General features: G+C 41.0%; 1 protein-coding gene across 5 annotated transcripts in view; it reads left to right on the top strand.

Moving 5' to 3' along the window:
* anapc4 (anaphase promoting complex subunit 4) overlaps window positions 1-19,311 on the top strand; it is a 99,473-nt gene that overhangs the window by 30,927 nt on the left and 49,235 nt on the right. For all 5 annotated transcript variants that reach the window (XM_072564937.1, XM_072565251.1, XM_072565173.1 and 2 more), the window contains 4 exons: window positions 1,580-1,666; window positions 7,101-7,165; window positions 13,826-13,868; window positions 14,065-14,141. In XM_072564937.1, coding sequence (XP_072421038.1) covers window positions 1,580-1,666; window positions 7,101-7,165; window positions 13,826-13,868; window positions 14,065-14,141 — 272 coding nt within the window. The remainder of the gene's footprint in view (window positions 1-1,579; window positions 1,667-7,100; window positions 7,166-13,825; window positions 13,869-14,064; window positions 14,142-19,311) is intronic.

Here is a 19,311-nt window from a genome sequence, read left to right as displayed (position 1 = left end):
CTGAAAATTCACTGCAATTGTCCTTGATGCTTCTGACCTGAAGAAGAGATAGAGGGAAAACACATAATTCAGAGTTACTGCTCCTCTGGTCTTTCCAAAAAGCTGAGTGTATGTTTGGCTTATTATAAAAGATTTGACTTCTGCAATGATAGTTTCCCCTTCTTTAACCTGTTTAGAAAACATAAAAAGTAGGAGTAGACTGTTCAGCCCTTCAAGTCGGTTCCGCTATTCAACGTGGTCATCCAACTCAGCACGCTGTTACCACATTCTCCCAATGCTCTTTAATCCCTTTAACCCTAAGAACTATATATAACTTCTTAACTACATTCAATATTGTGGCGTCAACTGTTTTCTGTAGCAGAGAATTCCACCACATTCTGATTGAAGGAATATCACCTTGTCTCAGTCCTAAATGGCCTAAGCCATAGTCTTAAACTGTGACTCATGGTTCTGGACTACAAAATCATGGTGAACGTCCTTCTTGCATTTATCTTGTCTGATCCTGTTGGAATTTTATAGGTTTCCATGGGATTCTCCCTCATTCTTCTAAACTCCAGCAAATATAGTCCTAACCCAGTCTCTCTCTCTCTCTTCATACATTGGTCTTACCATTCCAGAAATCAGGCTGGTAAACCCTTGATGCTTTCACTCCATGGCCAGAACATCCTTCTTCAGATAAGGAAACCAAAACTGCACACAGTACTCCAGGTGTGGTCTCACCAAGGCCCTGTACAATTGCAGCAAGTCGTCACTGCTCCTGTACTCAAATTCTCTTGCTATGAAGACTAAGGTATCATTTGTTTTTGTCATCACCTACTGCACCTGTGCAGTTATTTTCCATAAATGGTGTACAGTGACACCCAGGTATTATTGCAATCCCCATTTCCCAATCTGCTGCCATTCATATAATTGCCTATGCCAAGCTTCATGCACAAAGGGGCACTTCAGCGCATTCAAGAAACTGCACATCTTGAGTAGTGGAATTGCTGAAATGCGAGAACATTTTCATATTTATGTAACATAAGCTAAACCTTAAGAAGAAAACAACATTGTTCGTTTTCAGTGCTTTCAAGACTTTCATTCATGTAATTATGTTTAGGACAACTGATTTTTATTTATTGTTTAAGAAATAATTGATCTTCATAGGCTTTTTAATGGAGGTTGAGAGTTGAAACTAGATCCAAATCTTTACCCTGGTGAAATGCCACAGGATAATCTGTAATTTCAACAATGATTTAGTAATAAGGCAATATAATTATGAATACAACACTGAATCAGTAATAAGGCAGTGTAGTTAAGAATGGAAGTCTCAGTTTTCCTTTGCTAAAAGTTTGCCAGTTTCATCTTTGTCATATGCATGTGGGAGTTTCTGATTTGACAGTCAAAGCCATATTAATTAATAAATGGAATTTCCAAATGGATTACTTGCATTGACCCCTGGACTACTATATAATAACAGGGAATTTATAAGTTACTAGGTTGGATAGTTTAGTAATTAATGAATTGTTAATAAAAAACCATTAACCTTGGTTGTCTTCATTTTGTTTTAAACTTACTTGTGTTTTTTTTAAATTGATAGTACCAAAAGCTATCTTTGGCCTGCATGTGTGAAGCATGGGAGGATATTTTGATGCAAATGGACTTAAGACTGACAAAGTTTGTCCAGGTCAGCTGTGATATAGATAACTCTATTTTAGTCGTACAATGTATTATATTTTTGTTTCTTACATGTTCTATAGTTCTTAGTGTTTTTTTTAAGAGCTTTCAGGTTTAAAAGGCATAAAGTAACTCAGTGACTAGAGTTGCATTTTTCTGTCATGACCAGCTTTTCCAAGTATGCAGAATAACTTCTGTGATGAGGTGACTTCTATTTGTTGATAACACTTTACATTTCTGTTGTATAGGCATAAGTTGAGACAATAATTTTTCATAGGGGAAGCCAATGGCCTAGTGGTATTATCGCTACACTATTAATCCAGAGATAATGTTCTGAGGACCCAGGTTTCAATCCCACTGCGGCAGGTGGAATTTGAATTCAATAAAAGTCTGGGATCATGAGTCTAATGGTAACTATGAATCCATTTCAACACAATTGTTAGAAAAACCCATCTGGTTCGCTAATATTCTTTTGGGAAGGAAACTGCCATCCTTCCCTAGTCTGGCCTGCTCCAGACCCACAGCAAGGTGGTTGACTCTCAACTGCCCTCTGAGCAATTAGGGATTGGCAATAAATTCTGGCCCAGCCAGTGACACCCTCATCAAGTGAATGATTAAAAATCAAATTTGATGCTATGTGGATCCTTCTACATCCTATGTCCAAGGTACATAATTTAATCAACAATCATTTGCTATTCAAACAATATCATGTGTGAAGTAACATTTAATAGCTGAGTTTTTCATTGTAACAATGAAACTGTCCAGTACACTCAATTTTAGTTGCTACTTAGTTTAGTAGATGATCATGTTGAATATATACAGTTCCTGACATCGAAACAGAATGCATCATTTTGTCATCTGTAGCTGGCATTCATGAGTATTTTGCTTATTCTGTTAAAACTAAACCTTGAGAAACAGTCCCTTGAAAATACCTAAAAAATATGGGAAAGCAAGTGATTTACTGGAACCACTTCTGATTAATCTGTTACAACTAAGATGGGAGGAATGTGCTGACAATCAAGCTCCACTGTTTCACAAATGTCACCATTAGTATAAATGTTTTTATTTAATCACAAAAATGGTTAATTGTTTCCCTTATGGTACTGCTGTTCACAATGAAAGAAACTTTCACCAGTTTTCTTTACTGAACTAATAAATAATCAATTTATTTCAATACACAACTAAGTTATAATCCTGCATTAGAACTATATCTCCTTTTAATTCCAAAACAAGTATACTCAGGAATTTTCAGCATTGCTTCGCATGAGGTCCACTGAAGATGTTACCTAGTAAGGTAACAAAACGTCTGGAAATGAACCTTTCAGCTCAGCAAGCAAACCTACATCCAAACACCCATGCAATGCAGCTCTACAGAGACTATATTTAAAAGTGCAAAAGAAAAACACTCTTATTGGCCTGATATGCAAAAGACAGAATTGATAAATTCTTAATGTCTACCTGATTTCTTGTTTTTGAAATTGAATTGCTGACAGCCATAGATTAACTAAAGATCTTCCAAGCAAGATTTGGCTCAGATGGAAATCTGCTCATTCCAAGTGTTTGGAAAGCAATCACAATCCAGCACTTCAATGTTGACAGGATATCCAAGATACTGAAATATGGAACCATTTCAAGATAACAATGAAAGGAGCATTTCAGGAGAGACAGACTTGTCTTTATTACAAGCTTTGGAGATTTCTTCCAATCTGACTCCCTAGTGTTTTTTTAATCAGGACCAGGCTGTTGTGGAAAAAGTACAAGATTTTCTTCCCTTTGTAAACTCCATGACTTCACCAAATGTATCAAACATTTTTTGGTGCTGAACCTCTTCATGAATTGCTCATAGATCCCATTTCATGCTTTCATATTGAGCTTCCTTTCAGCCTAATATTTGCCCTCCTTTCTGAGCCCTAGCCTCAGTTTTGGCAAAACGATGACTATTTTAAGCATCTTTTTGGATTTTTATTTGACAATGATTAGGGCAGTAATTGTTCTCATAGAAGCCCTTTTTAAAACTTACTTGGTGCAACCTTCTTGAATTTGAACTGATTTACAAGGTTGTTACCACGGGTGGAGGATTTGAGCTACAGGGAGGAACTGAATAGGCTGGGGCTGTTTTCCCTGGAGTGTCAGATGCTGAGGGGTGACCTTATAGACCCTTATAAAATCATGAGGGGCAAGGCTTTTATTGGTAGAGGAATTGAGTTCCGGAGTCCTGAGGTCATGTTGCAGTTGTATAAGACTCTGGTGCGGCCGCATCCGGAGTATTGTGTGCAGTTTTGGTCGCCATACTATAGGAAGGATGTGGAGGCACTGGAACGGGTGCAGAGGAGGTTTACCAGGATGTTGCCTGGTATGGTAAGAAAATCGTATGAGGAAAGGCTGAGGCACTTGGGGCTGTTTTCATTGGAGAAAAGAAGGTTTAGGGGTGACTTGATAGAGGTGTACAAGATGATAGGGGTTTAGATAGGGTTGACCGTGAGAACCTTTTTCCACGTATGGAGTCAGCTATTACAAGGGGGCATAGCTTTAAATTAAGGGGTGGTAGGATAGGACAGATGTTAGGGGTAGGTTCTTTACTCAGCGAGTCGTGAGTTCATGGAATGTCCTGCCAGTAGCAGTGGTGGACTCTCCCTCTTTATGGGCATTTAAACGGGCATTGGATAGGCATGTGGAGGATAGTGGGCTAGTATAGGTTAGGTGGGCTTGGATCGGCGCAACATCAAGGGCCAGAGGGCCTGTACTGCGCTGTATTCTTCTATGTTCTATGTTCTATGTTCTAAGGATAGGGTAAGTAGTCAAAGTCTTTTCCCAGGGATAGAGGAGTCCAGAACTAGAGGGCACATGTTTAGGGTGAGGGGGGAAAGATATAAAAGGGACCTAAGGGGCAACTTTTTCACACAGAAGGTAGTGTGTGTATGGAATGAGCTGCCAGAGGAAGTGGTGGAGGCTGGTACAATTGCAACATTTAAAAGGCATCTCGATGCGTATGTGATTAGGAAGGATATTGTTGGAGGTGTGGGGGACTTGCCAGGGGTTGGGCACAGATCTCTGGCCCAGTGTCTGTCTCAGTTGCTCAGAAGAGTGGGGGGGGAGCAGAGCATTAGTCATTGGGGACATGAGAAGTTGTTGGCGGATAGGATCAGGAAAACCCCTAAAGCTTTCTGTAGGTATATAAGGGATAAACAAATGAGTAAGATTAGGGCCAATCACAGACACTAGTGGGAAGTTGTGCAGGAGTCAGAGGAGATAGGGGAAATGCTGAATTAATATTTTTTGTCAGTATTCACACTGGAAAAAGACAATGTTGTCGAGGAGAATACTGAGAAACAGGCTACTAGACCAGATGAGATTGAGATTCGCAAGGTGGTGGTATTAGAAATTCTGGAAAGTGTGAAAATAGTTAAGTCCCCTGGGCTGGATGTGATTTACTAGATTACTAGCAGTGTGGAAACAAACCCTTTGGTCCAACAAGTCCACACCGACCCGCCGAAGCGCACCCACCCAGACCCATTCCCCTACATTTACCCCTGCACCTAACATTACGGGCAACTTAGCATGGCCAATTCACCTAACCTGCACATTTTTGGACTGTGGGAGGAAACTGGAGCACGGAGGAAACCCATGCAGACACTAGGAGAATGTGCAAACTCCACACAGTCAGTCGCCTGAGGCGGGAATTGAACCCGGGTCTCTGGCGCTGTGAGGCAGCAGTGCTAACCACCGTGCCGCCCTTTATCCTAGGGTTCTCTGGGAAGCCAGGGAGGAGATTGCCAAGCCTTTGACTTGTTTATGTCATCATTGTCTACAGGAATAGTACCGGAAGACTGGAGAACAAATGTTGTTCCCTTGTACAAGAAGGGGAGTAGAGACAACCCTGGTAATTATAGACCAGTGAGCCTTACTTTGGTTGTGGGTAAAGTGTTGGAAATGGTTATAAGAGATAGGATTTATAATCATGCCAAAAGGAATAATTTGATTAGGGATAGTCAACTTGGCTTTGTGAAGGGTAGGTCATACCTCACAAACCTTATTGAGTTCTTTGAGAAGGTGACAAAACAGGTGGATGAGGATGAAGCTGTTGATGTGGTGTATATGGATTTCAGTAAGGCGTTTGATAAAGTTCCCCATGGTACGCTACTGCACAAAATATGGAGGCATAGGATTGAGGGCGATTTAGCAGTTGGATAAGATTTTAACGAGCTGAAAGAAGACAGAGGGTGGTGGTTGATGGGGAATGTTCATCCTGGAGTTCACTTATTAGCGATGTACCGCAAGGATATGTTTTGGGTACACTGTTATTTGTCATTTTTATGAATGACCTGGATGAGGGTGTAGAAGGATGGACGAGTAAATTTGCAGATGACGTTAAGGTCGATAGAGTTGTGGATAGTGCTGAAGGATGTTGTAGGTTACAGGGGGACATAGATAAGCTGCAGAGTTGCCCTGAAAGGTGGCAAATGGAGTTTAATTTAGAAAAGTGTGAGGTGATTTACTTTGGAAGGAGCAACAGGATGCAGAATACTAGATGAATGGCAAGATTCTTGGTAGTATAGATGAGCAGAGAGCTTTTGGTGTCCATGTACATAGATCCCTCAAAGTTGCCACCCAGGTTGATAAGGCTGTTAAGAAGGCATACAGTGTGTTAGCTTTTATTAGTAGAGGGATCGAATTTCAGAACCCTAAGTTCATGCTGTTGCTGTACAAAACTCTGGTGTGGCCACACTTGGAGTATTGCGTGCAGTTCTGGTCATTGCATTTTGGGTGTGGAGGCTTTGGAAAGAGTTTGGGGGGAGGAAGATTTACTAGGATGTTGCCTGGTATAGAGGGAAGGTCTTATGAAGAAAGGCTGAGGGACTTGAGGCTGTTTTCGTTCGAGAGAAGCAGGTTGAGAGGTGACTTAATTGTGACATATAAGACAATCAGAGGGTAAGATTGGGTGGACAGTGAGAGCCTTTTTCCAAGGACGGTGATGGCTAGCACATGGGGCACAGCTTCAAATTGAGGGATGATACATATAGGGCAGATGTCAGAGGTAGTTTCTTTTCTTGCGTGCAACAGTTGTAGCCGCGTCAACTTTATGGGCATTTAAATGGTCATTGGGTAGGCATATGGGCGAGAATGGAATAGTGTAGGTTAGATGGGCTTCAGATTGTTTTCACAGGGTGGCGCAATATCAAGGGCCAAAGGGCCAGCACTGCACTGTAATGTTCAATGTTCCAAGGGTTTAGAGGGATATGGGCTTCAATTAGTCTATGCTGGCTAAAATTTCCACAGTCCATTGTTTTCTCTTTTCATTGTTAGTGATTTTTGACTGGAATTTGGAGATAGTTTAGTTCTGCTAAGTCATTTCAATTGATATGTAATAACCTGGGCTGCTGACCGAATCTTTGATGGTTGAATATATATCACAGAATCCTAAATGTTACTTCTTTTGGTTTTAGGAAAAGAGCACAAAGACTTCAGTGCAGGAAGAGTTCATGGAACTACTGATGTGGGGTAAGGCTAGGTAAGAATATGTTAATAATATCTTGTATAATCATATGTGAGTGTTCCTTATATTTTGTTCTCGAGAAATTTCTACATCCATGTTGGATAAGTTTATAAAAGTAGAGGACTGCGTGTTGTCAGACTTGCATCACAGCCTGTGCTTGTGAATATGTTGCCATGGGGCAATAGGAGGGATCCAAAGTTAGAAATTTGATGACACCAGAAGTGATTGAATGATAAGTGAAGCCATTGCAAGTGAATCCTTAGTGATGATCAGATACGTAGAACTGGAATCAGCTGAGTCAAAAACCACCAGTGACAGTGGAGTGATGTTAGAGGACAATGACATGGTCAGCCTTTTCAGAGGCTGCGTATATTAAAAAGTATGAGAAGGGATAATTCACTTTTGTCACAGTTATGTTGGATGTCATTTCTAACTTGGAGAGTTAGTTTGGTGTTGTGGCAGGCGCAGAAACCCCTTTATGCATAGTCTTCAAGGAAACTTTGGAAATGAGTTTTGAAAACAACAATTTGTTCAAGCACTTGAGTAAGAAAAGGGAGGGTGAAGATGGGTGCTATGGTTTTTAAGGATGATGAGTTCAAAGTGTTTGTGATGAAAGGGATAATGATAAATTCAAAGCAGAAAGTAGAAAACAGCAACAATTGCAGAAGGAGAATTTGTGCCAATGCCAGCTAAGTTGGGAACGAATCTGGTGATCAATAGTTTGTGGAAATTGGTGCAGAGGATTCATGGACAAATGATCTCTCAGGACATGAGTGGAGATCAGAGAAGAAAAAACGGAGAACGGTGCAATTTCAGGACCATGATTGGGCAAGCCTTAAACAAGGACAGCAAGATAGGCCAGTGGAGGGGAGAGAATGGCATGACCTAATGATTGTATGATCTTGACCTCAGTGATAAAGATGTCCATGAGCTCATGTTTGAGTTCATGTATCTTTGGACATCAGAGTGCATCGAGGAAAAGTTGACAGACAGCGAAATTCACAGCTGACCTTGGAGGAACCTGCATGACAAAGCTCACAGCAGAGGGACAATAAGTGCTTAGTTTTTGCATGTAAACTTGCTGTGAATCTAGAGTAGTGAGTAGAATAGGTTCTTTCTTGATTATATGTTTTATTGAGATCTGTCTTTTGATTAAATTTTAAAAGTATAAGCCATAAGTACTAAGTTAATCTGGAGGACTTTGTTTTTAGAGCAATAAGACAATGCTATTTTCTGGGTCTGTAGATTGTGATGGGGCAAAGATGGCCTTTAGTAGAGTGATGTGCTTTTCCTGTCAGACGTGGGAGTTTAGGGAGAGTTTCCATCTTACTGATGATTATATCTGAGGAAGTGTCCTATCAGACTGCATGGATCAGTTGGAGCGGCAGATGGAGGCATTGAGGAATTTACAAGAGCTGAGGGTGTATTGGGTGGCAGTTGTAGAAAGGGAAGAAAGCTGCAGATACTGTCAGTTAGATGGGTTAACTCCAGGAAAGGGAGGAAGGGTAGGCAGGTAGTGCAGGAGTCTACTATGGCTATCCCCATCTCAAACAAGTATCCTGTTTTGAAAAATGTAGGGGGAGATGGACTCTTAGGGGAATGTAGCACGCACAGCCAAGTTTCTGGTATTAGGACTGGCTCAAATGTAATGAGGGGTACATTGGGTTTCAAGCAAACAATTGTGATAGGGGACTCGCTAGTCAGAAGTACAGACAGACATTTCTCTGGCCAGCAGAGAAAAATCAGAATGTTGTGTTGCCTCCCTGTTGCCAGGGTCAAGGATGTCTCAGAGAGAGTGCAGAATGTTCTCAAAGGGAAGAGGGACCAGCAGGAGATCATTGTACACACAGGAGCTAACGACATTGGAAGGGAGAAGGATGAGATTCTGAAGGGACAATATAGAAAGTCAGGCAGGAGTTTTAAAAAGGAGGTCCTCCAGGGTAGTAATATCTGGATTACTCCTGGTGCTATGAGCTAGTGAGGGTAGGAATAGGAGGATAGAGCAGATGAATGCATGGCTCAGGAGCTGGTGCAGGGGAGAAAGATTCACATTTCTGGATCATTGGAATCTCTTCTGAGGTAGCAGTGACATGTACAAGAAGGATGGATTGCACCTGAATTCAAAGGGAATTAATATACTGGCAGGGAGAATTGCTAGAGCTGATCAGGAGGATTTAAACGAGGAAGGTGGGAGGGTGGGACCCGGAGAAATAGTGAGGCAAGAGAACAATCTGAGACTGGTACAGTTAGGAAAAGGAGTGAGTTAAACAGTCAGGGCAGGAAGAAACAAAGCCGAGAACAACATAGGACTGATAAATTAAACTGCAATTATTTCAATGCAAGAGGCCTAACAGGGAATGCAGATGAAATCAGGGCATGGTTAGGAACAGAGTACTGGGATATCATAGCAATTACAGAAACATAGCTCAGAGATGGACAAGACTAGCAGCTTAATGTTCCAGGATACAAATGCTAGAGGAAGGGCAGGAAGGGAGGCAAGAGAGTAGGGGGAGTGGCATTTTTGATAAGGGATAGCCATACTGAGTGAGGGTATTTCTGGGAATACATCCAGGGAAGTTATTTGGGTGGAACTGAGAAATAAGAAAGGGATGATCACCTGACTGGGATTGTATTATAGACCCCGTAATAGTCAACGAGAAATGGAGAAACAAACTTGTAAAGAGATTTCAATTATCTGTAAGAAGGTGGGCGGCATGGTGGCACAGTGGTTAGCACTGCTACCTCACAGCACCAGAGACCCGGGTTCAATTCCCACCTCAGGCGACTGACTGTGTGGAGTTTGCACATTTTCCCCATGTTTGCACATTGTGGAGTTTGGGACATTTTCCCCATGTCTGCGTGGGTTTCCTCCAGGTGCTCCGGTTTCCTCCCACAGTCCAAAAATGTGCAGGTTAGGTGAATTGGCCACGCTAAATTGCCCATAGTGTTAGGTAAAGGGGTAAATGTAGGGGAATGGGTCTGGGTGGGTTGCGCTTTGGCGGGTCGGTATGGACTTGTTGGGCCGAAGGGCTTGTTTCCACACTGTAAGTAATTTAATCTAATCTAATAATATGGTAGGGAATTTTAACTTTTCCAATATAGACGCGGACTGTCAATAGTGTTAAGGGTTTAGTTGGAGAGGAATTTGTTTAGTGCGAACAAGAAAGTTTTCTGATTGAGTATGTGGATGTACCTACTAGAGAAGGTACAAAACTGGACCTACTCTTGGGAAGGCAGGGCAGGTGACTGAGGTGTCAGTGGGGGAGCACTTTGGGGCCAGCGACCAGAATTCTGTTAGTTTTAAAATAGTGATGGAAAAAGATAGACCAGATCTAAAAGTTGAAGTTCTAAATTGGAGAAAGGCTAATTTTGACAGTATTAAGCAAGAACTTTCAAAAGTTGATTGGGGGCAGATGATTGCAGGTAAAAAGGACAGCTGGAAAATGAGAAGCCTCCAGAAATGAGGAAACGAGGGTCCAAAGGTAGTATATTCCTGTCAGGGTGAAAGGAAAGGCTGGGAGGTGCAGGGAATGCTGGATGACCAGAGAAATTGAGGTTTTGGTTAAGAAAAAGAAGGAAGCATATGTCAGGTATAGACAAGAGAGATTGAGTGAATCCTCAATTGAGTGAATAAAGGCGGTAAGAGTATACTTAAGAGGAAAAACAGGAAGGCAAAAAGGGGACATGAGATAGCTTTGGCAAATAGGATTAAGGAGAATCCAAAGGGATTTTATAAATACATTAAGAACAAGATGGTAACTAGGGATAGAATAAGACCCCTCAAAGATCAGCAAGGCAGTCTATGTGTGGAGCTGCAGGATATGGGAGAGATACTAAACAAGTATCAGTGTTTACTGTGGAGAAAGACATGGAAGATTTAGATGGTGACATCTTGAAAAATGGCCATATTACTGAGGAGGTGGTGCTGGATATTTTGAAATGCGTAAAAGTGGATAAATCCCCAGGATCTGATCAGTTCTACCCTAGAACTCTGTGGGAAGCTAGGGAAGTGATTGCTGGGCCTCTTACTGAGATATTTAGATCATCGATAGTCACAGGTGAGGTGCTAGAAGACTGGAGGTTGGCTAATATGGTGTCACTGTTTAAGAAGGGTGGTAAGGACAAGCCAGGGAACTATTGCCCAGTGAGCCTGACATCCGTGGTGGGCAAGTTTGTGGAGGGAATCCTGAGGGACAGGATGTACATGTACTTGGAAAGGCAAGGACTGATTAGGATTAGTCAACATGGCTTTGTGTCTGGGAAATAGTGTCTCACGAACTAGATTGAGTTTTTTGAAGTAACAAAGAGGATTGATGAGGGCAGAGTGTTGGATGTGATCTATTTGGACTTCAGAAAGGCATTGACAAGGTTCCTCATGGTAGAGTGGTTAGCAAGGTTAGATCTCATGGAATACAGGGAGAACTAGCCATTTAGATACAGAACTGGCTCAGAGGTAGAAGATACAGGGTGATGGTGGAGAGTTGCTTTTCAGACTGGAGGCCTGTGACCAGTGGAGTGCCAAAGGATTGGTGCTGGGGTCATGACTTTTTGTCATTTATATAAATGATTTGGATGTGAACATAAGAAGTATAGTTTGCAGGTGACACCAAAATTGGAGGTGTAGTGGACAAGCAAAGAAGGTTACCTCAGATTACAATGGAATCTTGATCAGATGGGCCAATGGGCTGAGGAGTGGCAGATGGAGTTTAATTTAGATAAATGTGAGGTGCATTTTGGGAAAGCAAATCTTAGCTGGACTTATACACTTAATGGTAAGGTCCTAGGGAGTGTTGCTGAACAAAGAGACCTTAGAGTACAGGTTCATTAATCCTTGAAACTGGAATCACAGGTAGATAATTTAATGAAGAAGGCATTTGGTATGTTGTCCTTTATTGGTCAGAGTATGAGTACAGGAGTTGGGAGGTCATGTTGCGGCTGTACATGACATTGGTTAGGCTACTTTTGGAATATTGCACGCAATTCTGGTCTCCTTCCTATCAGAAGGATGTTGTGAAACTTGAAAGGATTCAGAAGAGATTTAAATGGATGTTGCCAGGGTTAGAGGATTTGAGCTCCAGGGAGAGGCTGAACAGGCTGGGCCTGTATTCCCTCAAGCGTCGCGGCTGAGGGGTCATCTTAGAGCAGTTTATAAAATTATTTTAAGGGCATAGATAGAATAAGTAGCAAGGTCTTTCCCCTGGGTTAGGGGAGTCCAGAACTACAGGGCACAGGTTTAGGGTGAGAGGGGAAAGATTTGAAAGGGACCTAAGGGGCAACTTCTTCACGCAAAGTGGTGCGTGTATGAATTGAACTGCCAGAGGAAGTGGTGGAGGCTGGTACAATTGAAACATTTAAAAGGCATCGAGATGGGTATATGAATAGAAAGGATTTAAAGGGATAAGGGCCAAGTGCTGTCAAATGGGACAAGATTAGGTTAGGATGTCTGGTCAGCATGGACGAGTTGGACCGAAGAGTCTGTTTGCATGCTGTACGTCTCTATGACGCTATCCGGCAATGGATGGTTAAACAGTTCACAAATAATTTCAGGTTTACCTCTGTTATACTTGAGAGCACAGAGGTGAACTGTGTACCAAGGGAACTGCAAGGGTGTGAAAGCTTTTTTGGGAAATGTGAATGAAAGTTTCTTAAGATACTTGAGTGAGAGTGAATTCTCTAAAATAGAAGCTATAGAATTGTAGCAAACAATGCATGAAGGGCTGGACAGTTGGATTCTTGAAAGTTCATTTGTAAGAAGTGCACAGCTTGTTTTTTCAGTGAATACAAAAGGAAGAGGTGTTTGGGACATGGAAGAATGACATAAGTGAATCAAACCAGGAAAGTGATTTCATTTTCTCATTGACTCATATATGGGCTGTGAGCATCACTGAAAAGGCCAACATCTGTTGCCACCCCTGGTTGTCCCTGAGAAAGTGGTAGTGAACAGTCTTCACAACTGCTGCAATTTTTTTTGTGTAGGTGCATCCATTAGGGAGGGAGTTCCAAGATTTTAATGCAATGAGACTAAGAATGGATTTATAGTTCACATAAGAATGGTGAGCACCTTTGATGAAGTTGTGGTTTTTCTGTGTACCTGTTGCCCCATACCTTCTGGAAGATGGTGGTCATGAGTTTGGAAAGTGCTGTTGAAGGACCCTTTATGAGTTGTTGCTGTGCCCCTTGTAGATGATACAAACTGCCCAAAAGTCAGTAGTGGAGGGAGTTAATATTTATCAATGTGGTTCCAAGTAAGTGTGCTGCTCTATCCTAGCTGGAGTCCAGCTTTTTGTATGTGTTAGAACTTCACACATCCGGACAAGACCACATGAGATAGTAGGGATGAGGAGTTGACCATGAATAATGGTGGGTGAGTTTACACGGATGAGATTTTGGGAAAGATAAGAAGTCAGTGAACATGGAGGAGAGACAACAGGATGGGTTAAGATAAACAACTTGAGATAAGTTTTATTGTACATGGGTGTGTGGACAGAAGAAGGAGAAGATTTTAGATGAGAAGTGAGAGGAGCGAATCAGCAACTCGAACCATTGCTTGATTTTAAAAACAACTGGAGTGGAGGAATATTTTTGGTGCTAGCTGTTACATGTTGTATAAAAATGAACAATTAATCAAAACTTTTATATTTTCTGACTGTGACTTATGCCTTTTTTGTTTCATAGTCCAGAGTTGCAATCTTTGTTAATGAATCAGCTAACAGTTAAGGTGAGTGTATTAAAAATAGAAATAAAGAATGTGAAGAAATTTTCTTTGTAGACTTTACTCATAATTTTGAACCCAACAACATAAATATCTGTCATATGGATCTCACTTTTTCTCCCTAACTTAATGTTTGACATTTGTGATATGTACAGTTGTTTACTTTTTTGCTGAAACAGATCTTTTACTTTGAATCTAACAGGGCTTAAAGAAACTTGGACAGTCCATAGAATCATCTTATTCTAGTATTCAGAAACTGGTTATTAGTCACTTACAAAGGTAGAGTGTCATTCTATTTGAATTATGGAATTTTTTTTTTGTTTATTTGGCCAAGGTAAATTTCCAAGCCTTTTACCAAGCCTTTTTAAACAAATCTTTTGAATGCTTCCTGTAAAACATGGCAAACTTAAGTGTAAACTGTAGGTTTACCAATGGAGTGATATCTTGAAGAGTTCTTTTTGAGCAATGAACAGTTTTATGTTGTAATCAGTTATGGACTACAATCGTTGTGAAGTGATTTTAGCCTTGCGACATCACAACATTTGCGGGTCAGGATTTCTGAATTGTTCTTGCTTGGGGGACCTTTCTCTCAAGGCTGCTGTATCACCTATCATGGCAATGTGCTCCTGATCTCAAATGAACTTTTCAACCCCATGATAGTTTACACAGTGGAAATAGGTTTTTTAGTATCTACACTGGAAGTTTTCAAATGACTAAACAAAATCAAAAATGGTAAATTTAAAATCTAAACTGTTCCTTGTAAAGCAGGTGTCAAAAAACTAAACAGAATGAAATAAGCTGGAGTGTGCTACTTGGTACATCATGTTTCCCTCAGTGTTTGCTATTTACTTGGTGTCTGACAATAGACAATAGGTGCAGGAGTAGGCCATTCTGCCCTTCGAGCCTGCACCACTATTCATTATGATCATGGTTGATCATCCTCAATCAATATCCTGTTCCTGCCTTATCTCCATAACCCTTGATTCCACTATCCTTGAAAGCTCTATCCAACTCTTTCTTAAATGAATCCAGAGACTGGGCCTCCACTGCCTTCTGGGGCAGAGCATTCCACACAGCCACCACTCTCTGGGTGAAGAAGTTTCTCCTCATTTCTGTCCTAAATGGCCTACCCATTATTTTTAAGCTGTGTCCTCTGGTTTGGGACTCACCTACCAGCGGAAACATGTTTCCTGCCTCCAGAGTGTCCAATCCTTTAATAATCTAATACGTCTCAATCTCTTCCCCTCTCAGTCTTCTAAACTCAAGGGTATACAAGCTCAGTCACTCAAATCTTTCAACATAAAATAGTCCTGCCATTCCAGGAATTGACCTCGTGAACCTACGCTGCACTCCCTCAATAGCCAGAATGTCTTTCCTCAAATTTGGAGACCAGAACTGCACACTATATTCCAGGTGCAGTCTCTTTGCTTCTTTACTCAATTGGCGACAGGCCAATTTCAGCACCTTATTCAACTTACACCCCACATCCATATTACTGTTTGGGGGGCTGCAGATAACTCCCAAGAGGGTCTTTCTACCCTTAGAATTTCTCCGCTCTATCCATACTGACTCTACATCCCCTGATTCTAGGTCCTGCCCACACAAGGGACTGAATATCATCCTTTACCAACAGGGCCACTCCACCCCCACTGCCCGTCAGTCTGTCCTTACGATAGCACATATAGCCTTGAATATTCATTTCCCAGGCCCTGTCCACTTGAAGCCACGTCTCAGTTATCCCTACAATATTGTAGCTGCCAATTTCCAAAAGAGCCTCAAGCTCATCCATCTTATTTCTAATACTTCGTGCATTCATATATAGTATTTTTAATTTGTTACTCCCCTCACCCATCCTATCAACCCCTATTTCACTCAACCTTACGGCATGATCCCTTTTTGAGTTTCTGCTTCATTAATACTGTTGTCTTTCTTGACTTCCCTTGTTCTAACTTTCCCTTCAATTTCCTTCTTAAACTTCCAGTTTGTCCCCTCCCCCTGCTATTTAGTTTAAACGCAGAGACCGTGCCTAGAACGAACAACTTGCTTTACATTAGTTAGACTGTTGTTGTGAATGCAGCAGGAAAATTATTTCTAGGAAATTGTATGATCAGACATCCAAAAGGAAAGAATTGAAAATCAGAGGTTTCAGTAACAGTGCAGATGATGCCACTTTATAGTGCTAAAAGCTAATTATTAAACTCGAGAGAGCAATCTGTCAAGTTTCTGTGACACTGCCAGCAGGAACCTATTAAACCCAAGTGGAAGCACATTCTTTTATGCAGCCAACGTAGGTTGTAGAGGTTTTTTCATTCCATGTGCAGTAGGATAAATTTTCCATTCACTTAGTCAACAAATACAAAGTTGGCATCACACTTTGGATAAAAAAGGATGGGATTAATTCTGAATCAAGGGCATATATGTTTGGGGAATCTTGAGTATAGCTATATTTTTTCCAGTTAAATTTACCTGTTACAGTCATTCATTGAGTGATGTATCAAATTACATAATGAGTTTAATCACTTCCTTGCATGCAGAATTTTACAGTAGTAGAAATTGCTGAGTTGTCAAATGAAAAAGTGAACACATTGCTAGTCCAGCTTTCAAATTTGATGTATACACCTGAGGATAAGTAATGAGGTAAAAGAGTAGCAAATAACATTGAGTTGCAAGTGCGAATGCCATGCTGATGTACACCTTGGATACTAAATATCAGTGGATACAAGATGTTTAGGGAGGAAAGAAGAAAGATGGCAATGTTGATTAAGGAGGATATTACAATGTAGAGGAGAGGATATCCTGGAGTGCCAAGGATGGAATCTGAAATAAAAACTGCTGGAAACACGCAGGCCTGGCAACGTCTGTGCAGAATGAAATAAAGAATATTTCAAGTTCAATGTGACTTCTTCAGAATTGGAATCTATTTGGCTAAAGTTAAACACCAAGAGGTCCCTACTGCAACCCTATGAGGAATGGAATAAGGGTTACAAACCAATAAATAAGGATAGGTAAACAAGAAAGCCAGAAGAAGAGGTTAAAAATAAATAACCAGACCCTAAGCCGAAATGTGAAGAGCCTGACAGGGTGAAGCAGTGAAGTTATTGGCCAGAATTTAGATTTCATGGACATTCAAACAGAGTGAAAGGACAGCAAAATGAGAGAGAATGGTAGTGGAATTAAACTCTACTGCCATGGTTGAGATATGAGAAGAAATGGTTTTATATTACTATTTGGCAAAGAAAATATGCAGAAGGTTTTGGCAATTGACAGAATCAGTGACAGAATCAACAAGGTAAAGCTGGAAATTGGGGTGGAATGTGGAAAATACATTAATTGTTACAAACCTAAAGCAAAAGGAGAATCTGGGAAAAAACAAATAACAATTCAATCAGGTTGGTGATAGCAGGTGACCTAAATAGACATGCAGGATAAGAAAGAACAGGATACAAGGTTATTCATTGTGGACATGGTTTTGAGTATCAAATGAAAAGGCCAAGATCCTGGAGTTTACTATGATGTACCAACTGCTGGAATGCATTCCATTTGGAAGTTGCTTTAGACTTTACATTTACTAGGTCTCCTTGATGCCACACATGATTAAACTCTGCCTTGATGCAAAAGGCAGTCACTTTTGCCTCACTTTTGTAGTTAGCATTTTTGTCCATGTTTAGACTAAGGTTCAAATGAAGCCAGGAGACAAGTGGCCCAATGGAATCTAAACTCAACATCAGGGAGCAGATTATTCTTTTGCAAGTATGTTTGAAAGCACTGTTGACAATCCCTTTGATGATCAAGAACAGACTGATAGGGCTGTAATTGACTGGGATGAATTTATCTAGTCTTTTTGTGCACAGGACATACATGAGCAATTTTCCTGATTGGCACATAGATGCCAGTGTTGTAGCTGTATTTGAATGACTTTATGGCTACTTGTGGAGCCCAAGTCATCAGTATGTTGCCATATGTTACCTGGGCCCATAGACTTTGCAGTTTCCAATGCCTTCAACTGTTTATTTTGATATCATACTGTTAAGAACCAGGCCAGACCCCCTAAAAATATTTAAAGCAAGTAGTCCGAACCATAACTTTGCTAGTTGTTTTAAGCAGATTTAAGTTGGATATTCTTGAGTGATGCAGCTGGCCCAACCACTTATGTTTAAACAAAACAGAATTTATTTGCAAGATTACCGAATGAAACACAAACAGAAGAGAGCCAAATATAGATTAGATTAGACTAGATTACTTACAGTGTGGAAACAGGCCCTGCACCTAACACTACAGGCAATTTAGCATGGCCAATTCACCTATAGGAATACTTGGAGTCATTGAGTTGTACAGTTCGGAAACAGAACTTTGCTCCAACTCGTCCATGCTAACCAGATATCCTAATCTAATCTCATTTGCCAGCACTTGGCCCATATCCCTCTAAACCCTTCCTATTCATGTACCCATTTAGGTGCCTTTTAAATGTTGTAATTGTACCAGCCTCCACCACTTCCTCTAACCCAACCGAAAACCCAGTAGAATATCCCAACTTACTGATGCTGTTCCAAATATTTGTAACAATCCCCATAAACACATCTTTGCAAAAAAAGGGAAAAGTCCACATTAAGTTATTACAGGAGAGATATCAGAGAGAGGGGAGATCAACGTGGACCTGCTTCTTGGGGTCCAACAGCTTTACAATGGCTGCCTGCTAAAACCAAATGAAACCAAACCAGAGAAAAGCTAAGCTTGGAGAACTGGCCATTCACCTTTCATTGTACAAGTCTTTTTAAAAAACTTGAAAGCCTTTTCCTGAGGCACTATCTGTTCGCTATAATCAAATTGCCCCTGAAACCCTTCAAACCTAGCCCTTTTGAAATTGCTGCTTTTACAACCTCTCTTAAAAATAAAGCCAAGGGCAGCATAACCTTGTTAAAGGAGCAGCATCATCACAACACAGTGATTTAAGTTGATTGAAGATTGGCATCTGTGATGCTGGGCACCTCAAGGTGGCTGAAATGATCATGCATTTCGCATTTCTTGCTGAAGATGGACTCAAAAACTTCAACCTTGTCTTTTATACTGATGTGGTGGGGCCCTTCTCATTGAGAATGAGGATATTTGTGGGTCCTTACTTCCTTTTGTTTACCGTGATATGGAGATGCTTGTGTTGGGCTGGGGTGGACAAAGTCGGAAGTCACATGATACCAGGTTATATTTCAACAGGTTTATTTGCAATCACAAGCTATTAGAGCACTGCTGCTTTATCAGGTAAAGGAGAGGGTGGCACAGCACTCCTTGAGGATTGAATGTGACAGGGCTGCAGAACTTAGATCTGATTCAATGATTGTGGGATTGCTTAGCCCTGTCAATTGCAAAATGTTTCCACTGTTTGCTACACAAGTAGTTCTATATTGTATCTTCATCAGGCTGACTCCTCCTTTTTCAATATACCTGACGCTTCCCC

The sequence above is a fragment of the Chiloscyllium punctatum genome, chromosome 1, assembly GCF_047496795.1.
Source record: "Chiloscyllium punctatum isolate Juve2018m chromosome 1, sChiPun1.3, whole genome shotgun sequence".
NCBI lineage: Eukaryota > Metazoa > Chordata > Chondrichthyes > Orectolobiformes > Hemiscylliidae > Chiloscyllium > Chiloscyllium punctatum.
The sequence above is the reverse complement of the archived record's forward strand: the minus strand, read 5'-3'. Positions and strand labels throughout refer to the sequence as shown.